This window comes from Panthera onca, chromosome C1 (genome assembly GCF_046562875.1).
Source record: "Panthera onca isolate mPanOnc1 chromosome C1, mPanOnc1 haplotype 2, whole genome shotgun sequence".
Classification (NCBI taxonomy): Eukaryota; Metazoa; Chordata; class Mammalia; order Carnivora; family Felidae; genus Panthera; species Panthera onca.
The window spans coordinates 45,524,716-45,541,555 of record NC_138346.1 but is presented as its reverse complement, the minus strand read 5'-3'; the positions used below and the strand labels follow the sequence as shown (position 1 = coordinate 45,541,555).

Sequence of the window (16,840 nt, the reverse complement as noted above, 5' to 3'; positions counted from 1 at the left end):
CTGAGAGTTAAATTAGAATCTTCAAATTTTGAGATGTCATTTTGATAATCTGAGAAAAAAAATTATCAGTATAACAACAAAAGTTGTCTTTTACAGTGAAACTCCCCAGTTGAATTATATCTTAATTCTGTAAAAAAATAGAATATTATCTATGTTTCTAGTCTTCATAGACACACCCATTCTCCCTTCCTTCCTCCTAAACCGAGAGTCAGCATCACTCTTCTGAAAAGGACCAAACAGTAAATACTTTAGGTTTTTCATGACATACAATTTCTGTCACAACTACTCACCTTTGAAACTGTAGTGCAAGAGCAGCCATAGACAATATATTAACAAGGAGGCACGCCTGTGTTCCCAAAACTTTGTTTTCAAGAGAGATGACAAGCCACATTTGGCCTACAGGCCACAGTTGGTTGAATGCCATCCTAAATGGTTATTCCATATCTTCTCTCTCCTCAAACCTCCAACAACTCCTTCCCAATCCTTATCTCAATTGATTGTCTTATTTGCTGTTTCACTGAAAAAATAGAAAGCAAACAAAAGAAAAATTTCAAATTCTCCCATAAATACATCTTCCCATCTACCTTCATCTTTATTTCTTTTCGTTTCTATGGTTGAAGTGTCAGTGCTCCTGGCAAAGGCCAATCCCTCTACTTAAACACTAGATTCCATCCTTTCTCACCTATTTAAGAAGTGTTCCTGCAATTATTTGCTTACTTTCTTTGATTGTCAGTTTTTCTCTTTCTCCTATGTCTTTTCTATCAGCCTACTATCTGCTATATCTTTACCTTAGAAACAGAAAGAAAAAAAAAGTGTCTCTTGACCTCACTTTCCCTCTAGCTATTATCATGTTTCTTCCTTTCTCTGTACACCAAAACTCCTAGAAGTCCTATCTTCAATTTCACTTCTCTATTCTCTCCTGAACCCACTCAAATAAGATTTTCATTCCCAGCACTCCCATCAAGACTACTCTTATCAACACCCCCAGTGATTTCCATATTGCTAAGTGCAACAGTCAATTCTTTGTCTTCTAGCTATTTAACCTATCAGTCACAGTTGACAAAAAGATCAGTTCTACCTCTTTCTTCATTTGGCTTTCATGGCATCATACCTTCCTGGTTTTGTTCGTAAACTAGCCAATCTTTTTCATTTCCTCTTCATCTTCCTGATCCCTAAATATTAAAGTACCTCAGAGACTCAGTCCTTGGACCTCTTCCATTTTCTACCTACACACACTCCACTGGTGACCTCAGCCATCCTCATTGCCCCTCCATATAACCTATATCCAAATGACTCCCAAATTTATATCTCTGCACTAAATTCCAACGGGATATTCAGCTGCCTACTCAGCATCTCCATTTCAATGTCTTATAAAAAACTCATACCTAGTTCCACCCCCCCCCACCCCACACCCCAGCAAAAAAAAAAAAAAAAAAAAAAAAAAAAATCTGTTCTCTCACAGTCTTTCCTTCACAGAACATGGTGATCTCAATATTCAAAATTCTCAGTTCTAACCTCTGGAGTCATCTGTTCTCCCATAGTCTTACATACAACATTTCATCCATCAGAAAACACTATTTGTTTTACCTTCAAAATATACCCAGAACGCAAACATTTCTCACCACTCTTACTGCCCGAGTCTAAGCCACCATTATCTCTCAACTGCACTATTTCAAGACACTCCTAGTAGGGCTTCAAGCTTCAAACCTTTTTTCCATACTGTGGGAGATGCAGGAGAGAAGCATCAAAGGAAAAGACTTCAAATGGGAAGGGCTGGAGAAGGTGCAAAGCCTTAGGACATGTTTACATAGCACTGCATCTGGCTTACAAGGAACACCTAGAGCCATTAACAGTGTCCAAGGCCAGATCCTCCTTCACACCTGACCCTTCCTAGTGTTATAGAAACCAATTAACTCAAAATTCAACCTTGAAAAGCTAAACCATTAGATTGATCAACACACTTGCTTAGCTGACTTCATGCATGTAGTCTTTAGCAATTATCCTAATAAAAAGAAGCTTCATTCTAGAGTCGGGCCGGCCTCATTCCAACTCGAGTATGAGGACCTTCACTTAACTGCACTTTGTTTGCAGACTCATCTTGTGCGACTCCGGCCATACTCCCTGCAACATCTCACCAGTCTCTATGTACAAGAATCAGAGTAATTCTATTAAGAAGTTAACCTAGAGAATTTCAGCTCCTGTCAAACTGGAATTAGGGTACTCTACTCTATCTCTCCCACTAACTACAGCTAAAAATTCTAAACAAAATACAAAATAAACTAACAGCTGCCTCTGCAAGGTAAACACAAGTGGTAGGGTAGGAAGATGAGGACTCCAAGGAAGACCTAGTAGCAAGTGACAAGAAATGAAGCAGCTCTCTCTTTCTCCTACCCCCATTTGGGAGTAATGTCCCCTATGAAATGGAGCTCTTTTAGTTCTCCTGGATCCACCCCAGATGAGATCCAATAATAAAGGTACAGTTACTCAGCAGCAATGACAATGGTGGAGAGAGGGAGATGGCCATATGGCCCCACATATCCTTTGCCCTTACCACATAGCCTCATTACAAGGCCTTATTGTGGAAAAGTATGCAATAAGGTGGGAGGAAAAAGCCTGCACTTTCTAATCAGAACACCAAGAAGGAAAATCAAGGAAGCCCAAAAATATAGAATATCACAGAAGCAAGAGTTGGAGAGAGGTAACTTTTAAATCATTAATACTGGGCTCACTTCTGAGCTATGCATGCATGAGACTACACAGAATTAACATGGCCAAGGCTTGAAGGATTTTAATAGGATCCAGGATCTCTTAACATTACGTCTGAGATAAAATATGAAATTATTCAACACACAAAACCAAAACCAGAAAAATCTCAATAACTCTTAAAGGAAAGGCAATTAACAGGCACCAACACCAAGATGACCCAAATGTTGAAATTATTAGAAAAGACTTTAATTCAGTAATTATAACAATACTCCAAAAAGTAGGTAAAATGCTCTTAAAAGAAATGGAAAGATAGAAATTTTCATGGAAAAAATAGAGGCTGTAAAAAAGAATCAAATGTAAATTAATTCAGAATGGATCACAGACCTAAATATTAACTATAAAACATAAAATTCCTTGTATAAAATATAAGAGAAAATCATCATGAGTGTGGAATAGGTAAGAAGGTCTTAGGTCCAACAATAAAAGTATGATCCAGAAAAGAAAAAAAACTGATAAACTGCACTTCATGCAAATTTAAAACTTTAGTACCACGAGAGACACTATTAACAGAATGAAAAGACAAGCCGTAGTTCAGAAGAAAATATTCACAATTCACATATTTGACAAGGAAAGTGTATCCAAAATAAATAATCTCAAAACTCAACAGTAAGAAAACAACCACCCAATAAAGCAATGAGTAAAAGATAAAACCCCACATTACAATCTAAATTTCAAATAATGGATTACCTAGCCCTGGCTACCTTTCAATTGTTGCTAATTGCCTAACACCAAATAAAATTGCCTAACACCATTTCATCAGTCCTTTTCCCTCATGAGTTCTTAAGAAAACATACTATCTTATAACTCTCTCCTTATGTACCCCCCCCCAACTTGAGACTACAAAGCAAAGTTAAATGTCTCCCCTTTTTTGGCTGCCATTAGTTATTCCCCCTAGCTTCCCCAATAACACATATCTCAGTTCCGCAAAATATTCCTTCAAAATAAAAATGTAGATATCCCTCAATCCTACAGTACTTATTCTAGGAATCTCTCCTATAGCAATGCTGTCACAAATTCATGTTCTCTATAGCACTATTTGCCACTTTACAAAATGGAAATGACTAAATATCCACCTTTGGGAAAATGCCTTAATCAGTGATGGCACGGTTACTCTGTGGAATACTATGCAGTCACTAAAAAGGAGATAAAATCTGTATGCAGTGAAAAACCTAGAGAGAGGGAAAAAGAATTATGTAGTGCTCTGTACTGAAGAATAATGTGAAAGTATATGGATACCTAGAAAAATATCAAGAAGCATACACACCAAACTTTTAGCAGTGGAGAGATATCCGTGGGTGGGAGTGATCCTAATCATATTTCTGTACTGAATTATTTTACAGCAAATCTGTATTAACAATGAATTTTTAAAGTATTTTTTAACCTGCATAACTTTAACAAACATAGTCATCAGGTTAAACCTAAACCTCCTCAGAGAAAACCATTTTCTCTCATATTAAAGTCTTATTTTCTTTAGCACACAATCTGTCATTAATTTGTAAAACAATTTTATTGTCCCTCCCGTGGAAGGTTAACAGGACAGGGGTCCCATCTGTTTTGCACCGTACCTCACAATAATTATTATTTGTCTCCAGAAAACTGATAAATTGTAGCCTAGCAAGAGGTAACACGTACAGGGCAGACCTGTTCCTGCTAAAATTAAGCTGTCAGGGGGCACCTGGGTGGCTCAGTCGGTCGAATGACTTTGGCTCAGGTCATGATCTCTGGGTTTGAGCCCCATGCCTCGCTCTGCGCTGACAGTGCAGAGCCTGGAACCTGCTTCAAATTCTGTCTCTCTCTCTCTCTCTCTCTCTGTCCCTCCCCCGCTTACAATCTCTCTCTCTCAAAAATAAAATAAGACATTTTTGAAAAAAGACATTTAAAAAAATAAATAAAATTAAGCTGTCAGTGGCTCTTCACTTAGTAGTGGTACAGTGCCGGCAAGGGGATTGATAAATGTGTACTTAATGAGTGAATAAAGGTAAGTGTACCCCTAATAGACCTGGACCACGAAGAGGATGTACACAGCGTTATAAAAAGGAATGGTGATAGAGGCCTACCCATGCTCCGAGTTCGGGGGCTCCTAACCTACAGGCAAGGTGGACTAATGGAAAAGCTAAAAGCAAAGCAACAGGCACAAAAAAAAAAAAAGAAAAAAAAAATAGCCAAACTGGGAGCAGCGGCGTCGGAACTTGGGCCGAAGTGGGAGGGAATGTCAGATCGGTGCGAGCAGCTCCACCGAACAGAAAAACGGATGCATCAGAATTCCGGAGCAGGGGCCAAGGTGTCCAAAGGAAAAGGCAAGGCCTTTGGAGTTGCGGAGATTTTGTAGAGACCTATGCTACGCTCGGCGGAAAAGGAGAAAATGACGGCTAATGAAAGGGACAAACATCTATGCAAATAGTAGAAAGCTACCTTTCCACCCAAGAACTAAGCTGAGCGGTGAAACCAGGTGGCACGAATATGTTGGCGTCATCTCGCAGCGCCCGAATCACTACCGAGAAAGGAAAGGCCTTGGTGAGTGGAAAGGGAGGCCGTCTGGAGGTCACGTGATACACAATAGGCCACCCTTCCCTTCTGGCGAACGAAGTTGTAGGTAGAATCAAATTAACAGGCCAGAGAGAAACTTATTTGTACTAAGAGTTCAAAGATTTCTAATACAAATTCATTGTCTCACCTTTCCTACCTGTGTTGTAATTTAAAGTTGCCCCCAAAAAAGATGGCGGCACAGGCGCTGGGTCCTACCATAGAGACTGAAGCCTAGAGAAGCCCGTGCACGCCTTTTGTGGGCTGAGACTCGTGCCCGAGCGCCCGGCCTCCGTCAAGGAAGTTCGGGGCTTGCGGGCGGTCGTGAGTTCCTGCGTCTGCGCGAAGATGGTGGAGGAGGAGAGTGTCCGCGTGGTTCGTTGCGGCGGCAGCGAGTTGAACTTTAGGAGAGCTGTGTTCTCTGCGGATTCTAAGTATGGGGCCACCGCGCACTGTCAGCCGGGCTGAGGGACATGAGTCCCCGGGGAGGGGGAGGAAAGAACTGTCAGGCCAGTCCGGACTCGCCAACCGGCGGTTCTAGGCTCTGGGAAGGGGGCGCGTGCGGGAGTCCCCAGGCCCCGCGTAAGGGAACGGTTGCCTCAGTGCTGTTTAGAGGAGTGAGAAACCACTTAGTCCCGTGGCACTGCAGGCTGAGGCTTCTTTACGGGACAGTTTACCTGCAGGTGGTTGAGGGACCGGGGGCGGGCCCACGTGCCTGGAATCAGCTCTGCCGTGGGGCGGCGAGAAAGTCTGGGCAAAGATCTGTACATCACTGCCCTTGCAGTACTGCGAGGAGTGTTTTTTCGGAAAGAGTCGTGACTTTGAATTACTGAAAGATCAAAGATTTCCATTTTCTCCACACTCTTCTTTCCCCTAAAGATGTATTTTGGCAACCTTATTGCAACTATGCGTGATACTGATGTTAGAGTCTGTGCGGAATGATTACGTATGGAAGCCCTGGTCTCTATTCTCGGGAGTTCAGTATAGCTGGAAACCAAACTACTCCCTGGGTTCAAAACCCGGTTCTTACATTGTGTGACCTTTGCAAGTTCTTTATCTTTGCCTCAGTAGTCTCATCCTAAAACAGGAATAGTATTTTGTAATCCAATTCCTAGGGTTGTTGAGAGGGTTAAGTGCTTTAATACATATAAATCAGGTAAAACAAGCCTGGTACTTAATGGCTCAGTGTGTGTCAGCTGTCATTGCTCTATTGTCAGTATAATTTACAAATGACATCTCGTAGAAAGAGGTTTTCAAATCATTTAAGGACCGAGTGACCCTTAGTTAATTAACCCTTTCTGTCTTAGAAGAGTAACGGTAATATCTTATGAAAGTTTGTATCCCCCACAGTGTCTTGCTTATGGGTGTATGATAGTTGTTGAATGCATGCATGACTGAAGGAGTTTTCATAAATAGCAGTAGAGGCAAGAAAAAAAAGAAGAATCCTTGGTCTTTACATGAAAGAGAGCTTTGTTGATATTCATCTTATAAATCAGGAAGAAACTGAGATTTCAAGGTGTCAAAGTTCTGCTTACAGCTAGGAATCCAGTTTCTTTTTCCAGTGTAGTGCTTCTACAACTTAGGATGAGATGCAGTGTGTTTCATTTACCAAGTCCTACAATTCGTTTTAAAGTATTTGTCAGCTACGTATTATTTATAACAAGCTGACGTGACAAAAATTAAGATAATTTTAATATTGATCCTATTTTCAAGATTTTACAGTCTAGTGAGGAAAAAAATAATTAGTAACAGATGTTGCATACTATGGTTCCTTGGGAGTTACTAAAGAGAGAGTACTTCAGACTGGTGAGGATGGACAGGTTGCTGAGGAAATGACATTTAGGCTAGGCCTAAATAGGTGAATGGTATTTTGACTAGAGGATATGGATGGAAGGCATTCCAGATAGTGGGCACAGTATAAGCAAGAGTAGAAACCTAAATATATTGAACAGACTGTGGTACAGTTAGCTCATATGACTACTATATGAAGAGAGCTAGTGAGGTTGAAAAAGGAATGTGAAGCCCGTTCTTGGTTGTTTGGTCCAAAGAGACTATTTTTTTTATTCCCTAGATGGAGGGCGGTGGAAGGTAACATGATTGTGTTTCTTCAAGAATGTTAATCCGAAGACTATGCATAAAACTAAGTAATAAGTGGTGGAGAGTGGCAAGATCAGAGGTAGGTTGACTTAGCATACTTGAGGTACACAGATGGCATAGAGGAGGGAGTTATATAGTGAAAGTTTCCCTTCAGTAGTGGGACCTTGCAAGACTAACAGGAGTTTGTTCCACCACTGATATTGGGGGAAGGCATCCAGGTGAAGTGCGCAGCTTGAAGTTGCTGGGGTAGGGTGGGAGGGGTAGGTAGTGTGATGTGTGTAAAGTCAGTATAGTTTGTAGCATAAAGTATAGGGAAGTGGTGGGAGAAGAATCTGGAAGAGTGCAGACCATGGCTTAAAAGGCTAATGCAGGCATTCAGACAAGAAATTACTTTGGCCTAAACCAAGATAATGAAGATGAAGAGAATAGACAATTTTGGAGTGAATCAGCACTTAGGATTAACGAGATAGCGAGTTCACTTTGGGACCTGTTGAGTTTAAAGTACCTATGAAATGACCAGGTGGACCTAATAAGTAGGTAGAAAATCAGTACTGAAGTTTGGGGAATTTGGTGAAGATTTAGATGTGGAGTGTTTGGGTTTTGTTTGTGTCTATATAAAAAGTAGTAATTAAAATCAGCTCTCTAGCAAATGAACAGGGTCATAATGAACTCATCAAGGCTTTGGATATTATCTAAAAGGTACTACAGGTGTTGGCTATACAAAATTTTGGCTATACAAAAATTTATACAAAAAGGAATAAGGTAATTTTGTATTTTGCTTCAAGGAGGTCATCAAGAAAGCTGAGATAGTAAATAAGACTAGAATCGTGGAGTTTTATCTGTTTCCTCTTGTTCATTGGGTCCTCTTGGAACTAAGACAAAAACTCTGTTCTGCCTACTTGAGGGGGTTGTTACAAGAGGCAAGTCGTGAGGTGGGTATACATGAGAATAGCTTGTATTCCTGTATCAGTTATTACTGACTCCCAGTCCAGCACTGTTTATATTACATCCTTTTAGCTCCCACAGTTACATGGTGCTAAGCATTAGGTTGCTAAGGTATAGAAAATTTAAAAAGTAGGTCATTCTTGTCTTTTACATTCCTAAATTCCCACAAAGCTGGTGTCCAACTCTAAATACTCTTTTGCAGACCATTCTGTATACTGCTGTAATAATTTTCCTTAAGTGTTACTATCATAACTCTCACCCTTATTCCTAGTCTTGCTCAGAACCCTATTAATCTTCTGTTGCCTTCCTTATCTACAGCTCTTTTCTCTGGCTTTCATGACTTTCCCTGATCTAGCTTGACTCTCCTTACCCAATTATTTCCTGACATAACCCATCATATACACTTTGCTTGTTAGGTCATTTCCTATCTCTTGTAGGTACTGTGTTAATTATTTCCCAGCTTATGTTTATGTTGGTATTCTCTTTCGTTCCCAGCTCTATGCATCCTTTGGAGCCTCATTTAAATTCTGGTTCCTGTTTGAAAGCATCCCTAACTTCTCCATTTCAGTAAAGTTGATTGAATCATGTGGCAGGCATTGTGGTCTATGCTTTACATGCATTTCTGTCTGCAGGGTTTTAGGTATTCTGATTTTATGAAAGCATTTGAGTGTGCTAAGCATACTGTGTGTGCTAAGGGTGCATTTGCATGTGTTGTTTCCTTTAGTCCTCATAATAACCCTGTGAGAAACCATTACCTGCCTTTTACAGCAGAGAACAGTGATGTTTTAGAGAATTAAATTCTCCCAGCATTCAGCCCATATGTGGTAAAGCTGGCATTCAAACCCATTTGTTTGACTTCTTAAAACTGTGTCCTTTTTCTACCTACTATATTTCTATTATTATTTATAGTAAGTAAACACACCTTTCCTCCCCTCAAAGAGCTTACAGTCTAGTAGGGGAAGGCTTCAATATGCTGTGTGGTCAGTGCTCTTATAGAGCTAAGCCTAGCATCTTGTATAAGCACATTAAGAGTGGTGCTGCTCTAGAATGAGAAAATGCAGGAAGGCTTCACGTGTGCTGAATCTGTCTTAAGGAAGTAGTCAGAAAGAAAGAGTATTCTGTGTAGACAGCGATGTATACAAAAGCAGGGAGAGAGTGTTTCTTTTGGGCACTTGCTTTCAAATTTAAAGCCATTCTCTGTGGAGGAGCAAGGAGAGAGGAAATTCCTTTTCTCTGGGGAAGCATATCAGAATCAGGGAGTTTTCCTGGCACATAGTACCCTTCACCCACCACCATCTCAGGGAATGCCTAGCCAACCTTTTGGTATAATGGGGTGTGTCTGTGGGGAGTGGGAGGGTAGTGGAGTTGTAAACCACTTGACTAGAGGACAGTTTTAAAATGACAAAGTAGCTCCACTTAGATCAGGTCAAATCACCAAAGGCCTTAGGAGTTTAGATCATATCCCAAAGGCAGTGGGAAAACATTGACAAACTGTAATTTAATTTTATCTTTAGAGAAGTAATGTCAAATTTGCAAAGTTAATCTGGTGTGAGTGGGAAAGAGGAATTGAAGGGCCACACCTGGAGACTGTAAGAAGCCCTTAGGTCCAGGCTGGAGATGTTAAGACTCTGAATTAAGGTACTCATGGGAATGAAGAGGAGGATCCAGCCAGAAGGGTAACCATATGTCTCAGATGTTTTGTTGCTTGAACTTGCTTAATCTTTTAGACAGTGAAACAAGTCATTTCATGATTGCCTCCTGGCACTTAGAATAATGCATCCTGATTTCAGAGAGGTGAACATGTGAAAAAGCAGGTGTCTTAGAATTGATAAAATAGGGTAGTAGTGATCCTGGTCAGCATTAGAAGATTTACTCTTTTGTTATCTTGTAATTTTTTTTATTGGTTCATTTTATCCAGATAGTTTACAAAATCTCTGAGAATTGAGTGGGTTCTGTTCAACAAACTGGATTGGACATTGGGAATCAAAGATAAATTTAAGGCATTTGCCCAATGGGAGCTTATGGCCTAATAAGGAAGGGGGATATATTTGTAAACAAGTAATGGCAACACAGTGTGAAAAGTAGTAGGATCAAGTCATGTACAGGTTGCTTTGGGAACACAGAGAAGAGATCTGGCCTGGGGATTCTGTGGTTTGTACCTTCTGTACTGCATGGAAAAACACCCTATTAGACATGTATAATGTTCTACGTAATAGGCACAGAACATTTTTTATTTTGTAGAGACTAGAAGGTTTGTACTACTATACTATGAGCTCTGTTCTGTGGTTATATCCGTAATGAAAATTGTCAAATATTGCCCCCACTTAACTCCTTTTAGTAATTTAGTAGCCTCTCCTATTTTGAAGAAAGCCACAAATCCAGAAAGACAAAAACAAAACCAACATTTCGGCAACAAGTGAAAGAACTGTCACAAAGTCTTTATACTTTGCTATAAAAGAGGCCTTGCCAACTAGAGAGAGATTTGACTTAGTGTTTGTAAGGTGGTGTCCCCAGTGAACAACGGAGAGCAGGGGGGACATGGGAAGATGCTGTTAGAGTAATGGTACGTGGTAAGTGAGAACATAGCACACAATTTTTAGTATGTAGTTCTTGAAACTGTTGGTTTTATTTTGTTTTATTTTTTTTGAAACTGTTGGTTTTAAAAGAAACCTCTGTTGCAAGTGAAAAAGATTTTTCATGAACTATAAAACAAAGATTATGCTGTATACAGAATACATGAAATTTATTTTTTTCTTATTTCCAGGTATATCTTCTGTGTCTCTGGTGACTTTGTTAAAGTTCATAGCACAGCTACAGAAGAATGTGTACACATATTGCAAGGGCACAGAAATCTGGTGACTGGAATCCAGCTCAACCCCAACAATCATCTACAGGTGTCAAATGATTTATAATTAAATGTAATATTGGCTTTGTTGTTACCAGAAAATTATGATTTGATTTTAGCTGGGAAACTTACCAAGTTACAATTAGAAAAATACATGCATCCCTTGCTTTTCAAAAGTTCGTATCGTGCCACTTCATTTTTATAAAAAAAAAAACAAACCAAAAAAAGATGAAAATCAAAAAAGCATTCCGTGTTTATTTTGCAGCAGGGTGATGTAGAGGCAGCACGCACCCCTGGCAGTGAGAGTGGCCCCACCAGGCTCCTTCCCCAGGAACTGCTCAGCATCAAGCTACCATAGCTTTAAGCTATGATCATCTGTGCTTTATCTCAATATATGTTGTACATCCATTAGCAAGATGAATCCCAAAGTATCAGAAAAGCCTAAGAGAGGTTATTCTTTGGATGTGGGAATGCTCAAAATTGTTCGTATAAATTAATGGTAATTGCTTCTTTGTTTTACACCATTTCCACCTTTCTATGAAAGGTTTCATAGAATTACTCTACTTTCAGGTAGCAGCAGAAACCTATATGTTGATTTTTTTGATTCAGGGTACTTTTTAACATTTTTAGTTATTAAAATAGGGTCACAGCCTAGATCTACATTGCCCATGCTGTATTCTGTAAAACCATTTATTCCAGAGAATGCTAATAGATGTTGCTTGAAAGAAAACATTCTTGGCTGTGTGAGTTACTGAAATTGAAGGTTAGGCACAGTTAGATGAATTTCTTGGTTGTAGATCTTCTCAAATCCTTTTATATGCATTACAAATATCCAAAAAGGGTGCATACTGTTTGGTGTTTCTCAAGCTTAAATGTCCTTAACCCCTTTGGTTTCTGGAACCCATTTTTCAAAATGCTGGCCAAGAGGTATTGATGTTTTAGATCTTTTCCTTTACATATGAGGCTCTTTAGTGTTGGTGCAGATGTTTTCTTAAGGCCAGTGCTGGACAAGAAGGATTAGTCATTGGATGGACCAGTTAATTTCAGGGCAAACTTGGGAATCTAATTTAGTCTAGACCTTCCCACTCACCCCACAAAGCAGCTCAGAATTCAGAAATAATGTCATTTTAATTCTGTTCTTAAATTTCAGCAACCACTAAAGACATCTCAAAAGTGGTTGACTCGTGCTCTAGTTTGTTTTGTTTTTTTAATTATTTATTTTAGAGAGAGAGAGAAAGAGCATGAATGGGGAAGGGGCAGTGAGAGGGAGAGGGAAAGAGAGAATCCCAAGCAGGGTCCACACTGTCAGTGTAGAGCTCGATGCAGGGCTCAATCTCTCAAATGATGAGATCATGACCTGAGCTGAAATCAAGAGTTGGATGCTTAACTGACTGAGCTACCCAGGCACCCCTCTCTTGCTCTAGTTTTTTATCAAGTTCCATTTTTCTAGATTACTTACTGCCAACATGGAAGTTATTGCTTGATACAAGAATGGGTTTATTTGTATCGCCATTCACTGTGTTGTTATCACAAAGAAGTCGGGCCTAACGTAACAGGGATCTTTTCTTTCCAAAATTAAATAAGCTACTACATGAAAGTCAAAGTTAAGTAGCTTTCCTGCAGAGTGCAAGCACAGTTTACTTTCCTTGCTATGGGGGTTTAACAGAACGGTTCATTGTTATGTGTAGCACTTGGATGTTTTTCATAGCAGCAGTATCCTTTCATTAAAACTGGAATTTCTGAAGTCAGTATGACTACGTTTTGTAGCCAAACAAAAACCATGTATCATTGCATAAAAGATCTATTCACGTGACTGAAAGTTAATAAAGTTAGAGAATGCTTTTATTGAAAGGTTTGGTTGAGGTGATGAGGAGTGCAGATTTTCTGCACTTCAGAGTCATAGGATTTGTGTGTTAACCATTGTGTTTTGACAGTGATTGTATGGTTGGTTATGTTTTACTAATCCTTTTTCATGATCCTTTCTTTATATGTAGTAATTGTGATGTATATTTTCTACATGACATAATTCTTTTTTTTTTTTTTTTTTAAACTTTTATTTATTTTTTTGAGACAGAGACAGAGCATGAACGGGGGAGGGTCAGAGAGAGAGGGAGACACAGAATCTGAAACAGGCTCTGGGCTCTGAGCTGTCGGCCCAGAGCCCGACGCGGGGCTCGAACTCACAGACCGTGAGATCATGACCTGAGCCGAAGTCGGACGCTCAACCGACTGAGCCACCCAGGCGCCCCTACATGACCTAATTCTTTTACTTGAATAGATGATACCATTTTCTGTTCTCTGATTCCATGTCCTCATTGGCAGAAATCTTAAAATTGCCGCTTTCAGAAAACTTAAAATTCTTTATAAATGTTCTAAGTGATGTATTTTCACCGTAATGGCAACAAGTAATCCAGTGTAGCCTTAGTAAAATTAAGTCCTCTGGGACGAAGCTAAAAATACATGCTATTAAGGCCTTCTGGTGCTACCAAAGTGTGGTGCACAAACCAGTGCCACAAATGGTTGGTTACCATTCTGCAATGAGATAAGTGTGGGAATTGAATGACCCAGAACTGTAGAGCACTGTGACATTGCCACAGCATTCGAGTGCATGATAACTGAATTGTAGTTTACAAAAGTATTGGTCTTTAGTGTGTTGGATTTTTTTTTTTTTTTTTTTTTAAGAGGACATTCTCAGATCATTTGAGAAGCAGTCTAATGTATGTAAGATGAAAGTGGTTTTGCTAATAAGAGAGGACTGGGCTCTAGACAAGCTCTTGAGTATTTTCATAGCTCAAGAACTTACCATCTTCTTGAAGATAGAGGATTGACTTTTTCCCCCTCATTTTAATTAAAACTTGAAATTACTTCACAGAGCTCTGATTAGATTTTCTATTTTAAAAAATAATAGGAGTAAGTGACTCTACCTCTTTAAAGCTAAGGATTTAATGAACAGAAAATGCCATCTGTATTGCTTAATTATTTGTTTAATATCTTAATGAAGTTGTATTTTGTAATAAATTCTGTACTATTTTTACCCTTTTAGTTGTATTCTTGTTCCTTTGATGGCACAGTTAAACTGTGGGACTATGTAGATGGCATTTTAATAAAGGTACGTGGATTAATCTTCCATTTTTATCTTTTGAAAAGGAATGGCAACATAATGTAATGACAGACACATTGTTTTTTTTTTTAGAAGGCCTAATAGCCTTTTAAACAAGTTGTAAAAGTCACACCATAAAAGAAATTGGACTGTTTGAAAATTTTAAACTTTCAATGAAAAGATGAGTAATAAAATTGGAAGAAAATATTTACAAGAGATATTATCCCTAAAATACAGAAAATTCCCAAAATCAATAAGGAAAAACTAATAACTCAGTGGGAAAAGAATTGGCATAGGGTAAGAATATGTAACTCCCAGGAAAAAAAATAACAAATAGCCAGTAAATGTGAAGAGGTGTTTAATCTCATAAATAAAAAACGACACAGCATTTTTCCCTATCAGTTCCAAATTGGAGACTGCAAAAAAAAAAAAAAAGAAAAAAAACACACTAGTAATAGGTAAAGTGCAGAGAAACAGATACTTTTGTACATAATCAGAGTACAACTGATAATGAAAAAATAACTTTACTCCAGCAATCTCACTTGTTAGGAATTTCTTGTTGAAATAACGACATGTATGTGTAGTTATTACAGCATTGTTTACAGAAGAAAGAAATTGAATATGATCTTGAGGTCAGTTAAAATTTTGTATTCATTCATTAGAATACCATAGTACCATTTAAAAGACACATGTGGATCTATATGTATTAATTGAAAATGTATTCAACAAATACATATTGAGTATATTCTATACACCACATACTCTTCTGACGTTGGGATACAGCAGTGAGCAAAATGGGTTAAAAAAAAAAAAAATCCCTGCCCTTTATGGAACCTAAGTTTGGGGGGTGGGGAGGACAGGTGATAAATAATATGGTGCTTTTTATCTTTCAGACTTTCGTAGTAGGGCTTAAACTTCATGCCCTCTTTACTCTACCCAGTGCTGAGGATTCTGTCTTTGTTATAATAAATAAAGAAAAACCAGGTATAGTATAATTAACTTGTTTTATATAGCATGGGTTTACTGTTTCCATAGTTTCTCAAAAGTTAACATCTTGGTTTTAGTCTGAAGTTAACAGTTTTTGGAGCTGGCATTTCAGTTCCTTCTGTTGTTATTGGATTTATTTTGGGGAAGCCTCATACCGGTTCTGAAATACATAGTGAGGGAATGATTACTTAATATATAGTTGTAATAATAGACTGCAGAGCTCAGAGTTCAAAGCTGTGTTGCAGAGGTGGACTAGAGTTTATCTTTCTACTGAACTTAATCTGTCATTCTTAAGTATCACTATAATTTTACCCATTATTGAACACCCCTTTGACCCTGAATCTGTTCAGAAATGGTATAGAAAACAGTTTGATATTAAGAGGTAATAGTGTGATTAAATTATTAATTACATTTTTATTATTGGAACATATTTCATTGAAATTGCCATGTTTCAGAGCATTTTATGAATTTCTGGAATATCTTTAGTGGTCACAAATAATTACCCTATAGCAGAGAATTTGATACATCAGAACATTGACATGAGGGATATATCCAAAGAATTTTTGTAATATCAGAATTCAAGAAGGTTGCTGCACCTCTGGTGTTCTCTCTAAAGTATAGCTGTATACAGAATTCAAAGATGAAAGCAGCTTTAAGGTAATTACTGAGCAGTCTGCTACACAGCCTCATGGCTCATTAGCTAAGTGAATCCTTTCCACGGTGTATTTTTGTTGTTTTGGGGGGGGGGGGGGGTTTTGAGGGGAGGATTGGTTTTGTGTGTTGTTTTGGCTGGGAGAAATTGGCAGATTGTTTTCTATCATGGACTTTTATTAAAACTGAAAGTTAAATCTGTTTTTAAGCTAAAAATCATTTAGTGAATGAAGTCTGTTAATGATTAATATTTATCTGTCAGAAATGTGAAAGAATAAAAGCAGTAAGTTTAGTTATGTTAGCCCATAAACCTCTAAAGTATTCCAAAAAATATTCTGGAAATGGCAACATTTCTTAAAATAATTAAGTCTCCTAGTTGACTATTTTAGATAAAACTCTTCAGTATTTAAGCTCTGTTTTATAGAAGAGTGTGTGGATTCTTAAGGTGTATTCACATCCTTACTAAAAATGTAGGTTCCTAATCTTCCTAACTGACCACTGATGCACTAGTTGTGAGATTTAGTCTAAGAATCTACATTTTTATATTTCCCCGGGTGTTTATACTCATCACTCACAGTTGGTAACCACTCTGTATACTAACACTGTGATTCTCAATTGCAAGAGTAGTTGCTAATAGTTGTAGCAAAACTTGTTATCCGTATCAGTGAAATCAGCAGTTCTTAACACTGGCTGTACATTAGAATCACTGCAAAGAATTTAAAATTTTAAGATTCTCTGTGGTGGGGCCTGTTTACTTGAAAATTCCCTAGTTTAAGTCCAATGTGCAAACCAGGGTAGAATACTGATCTAAAGTGAAGACCTTGGCATTTGCCTTTTGGAGTAAACCAGATGCTATAATCTAATTGGAATTCTGTTTATAGTGGGATTAATGTTACTCTCCAGTACTTGGCCCATATCATGAGCAC

General features: G+C 38.4%; 1 protein-coding gene and 1 long non-coding RNA gene across 5 annotated transcripts in view; one reads left to right on the top strand and one right to left on the bottom strand.

Moving 5' to 3' along the window:
• LOC144617144 (uncharacterized) overlaps positions 1-5,545 on the bottom strand; it is a 191,612-nt gene extending 186,067 nt beyond the window's left edge. For 2 of the 3 annotated variants that reach the window (XR_013557233.1, XR_013557234.1), the window contains exons 1-3: positions 5,441-5,545; positions 5,179-5,257; positions 291-517 (exon numbers count right to left, since the gene is read on the bottom strand). This is a non-coding gene — a long non-coding RNA (uncharacterized LOC144617144). The remainder of the gene's footprint in view (positions 1-290; positions 518-5,178; positions 5,258-5,440) is intronic. The other variant, XR_013557232.1, reaches the window with a different exon arrangement.
• A 14-nt stretch (positions 5,546-5,559) lies between these two features.
• WDR75 (WD repeat domain 75) overlaps positions 5,560-16,840 on the top strand; it is a 30,687-nt gene continuing 19,406 nt past the window's right edge. Inside the window, exons 1-4 of one of the 2 annotated variants that reach the window (XM_060622310.3) lie at positions 5,560-5,723; positions 11,096-11,225; positions 14,220-14,285; positions 15,170-15,260. In XM_060622310.3, the coding sequence (XP_060478293.2) occupies positions 5,638-5,723; positions 11,096-11,225; positions 14,220-14,285; positions 15,170-15,260 (373 nt within the window). In that variant the 5' untranslated portion in view covers positions 5,560-5,637. Of the gene's footprint in view, positions 5,724-11,095; positions 11,226-11,441; positions 11,605-14,219; positions 14,286-15,169; positions 15,261-16,840 lie in introns of those variants that run through there. The other variant, XM_060622311.3, reaches the window with a different exon arrangement.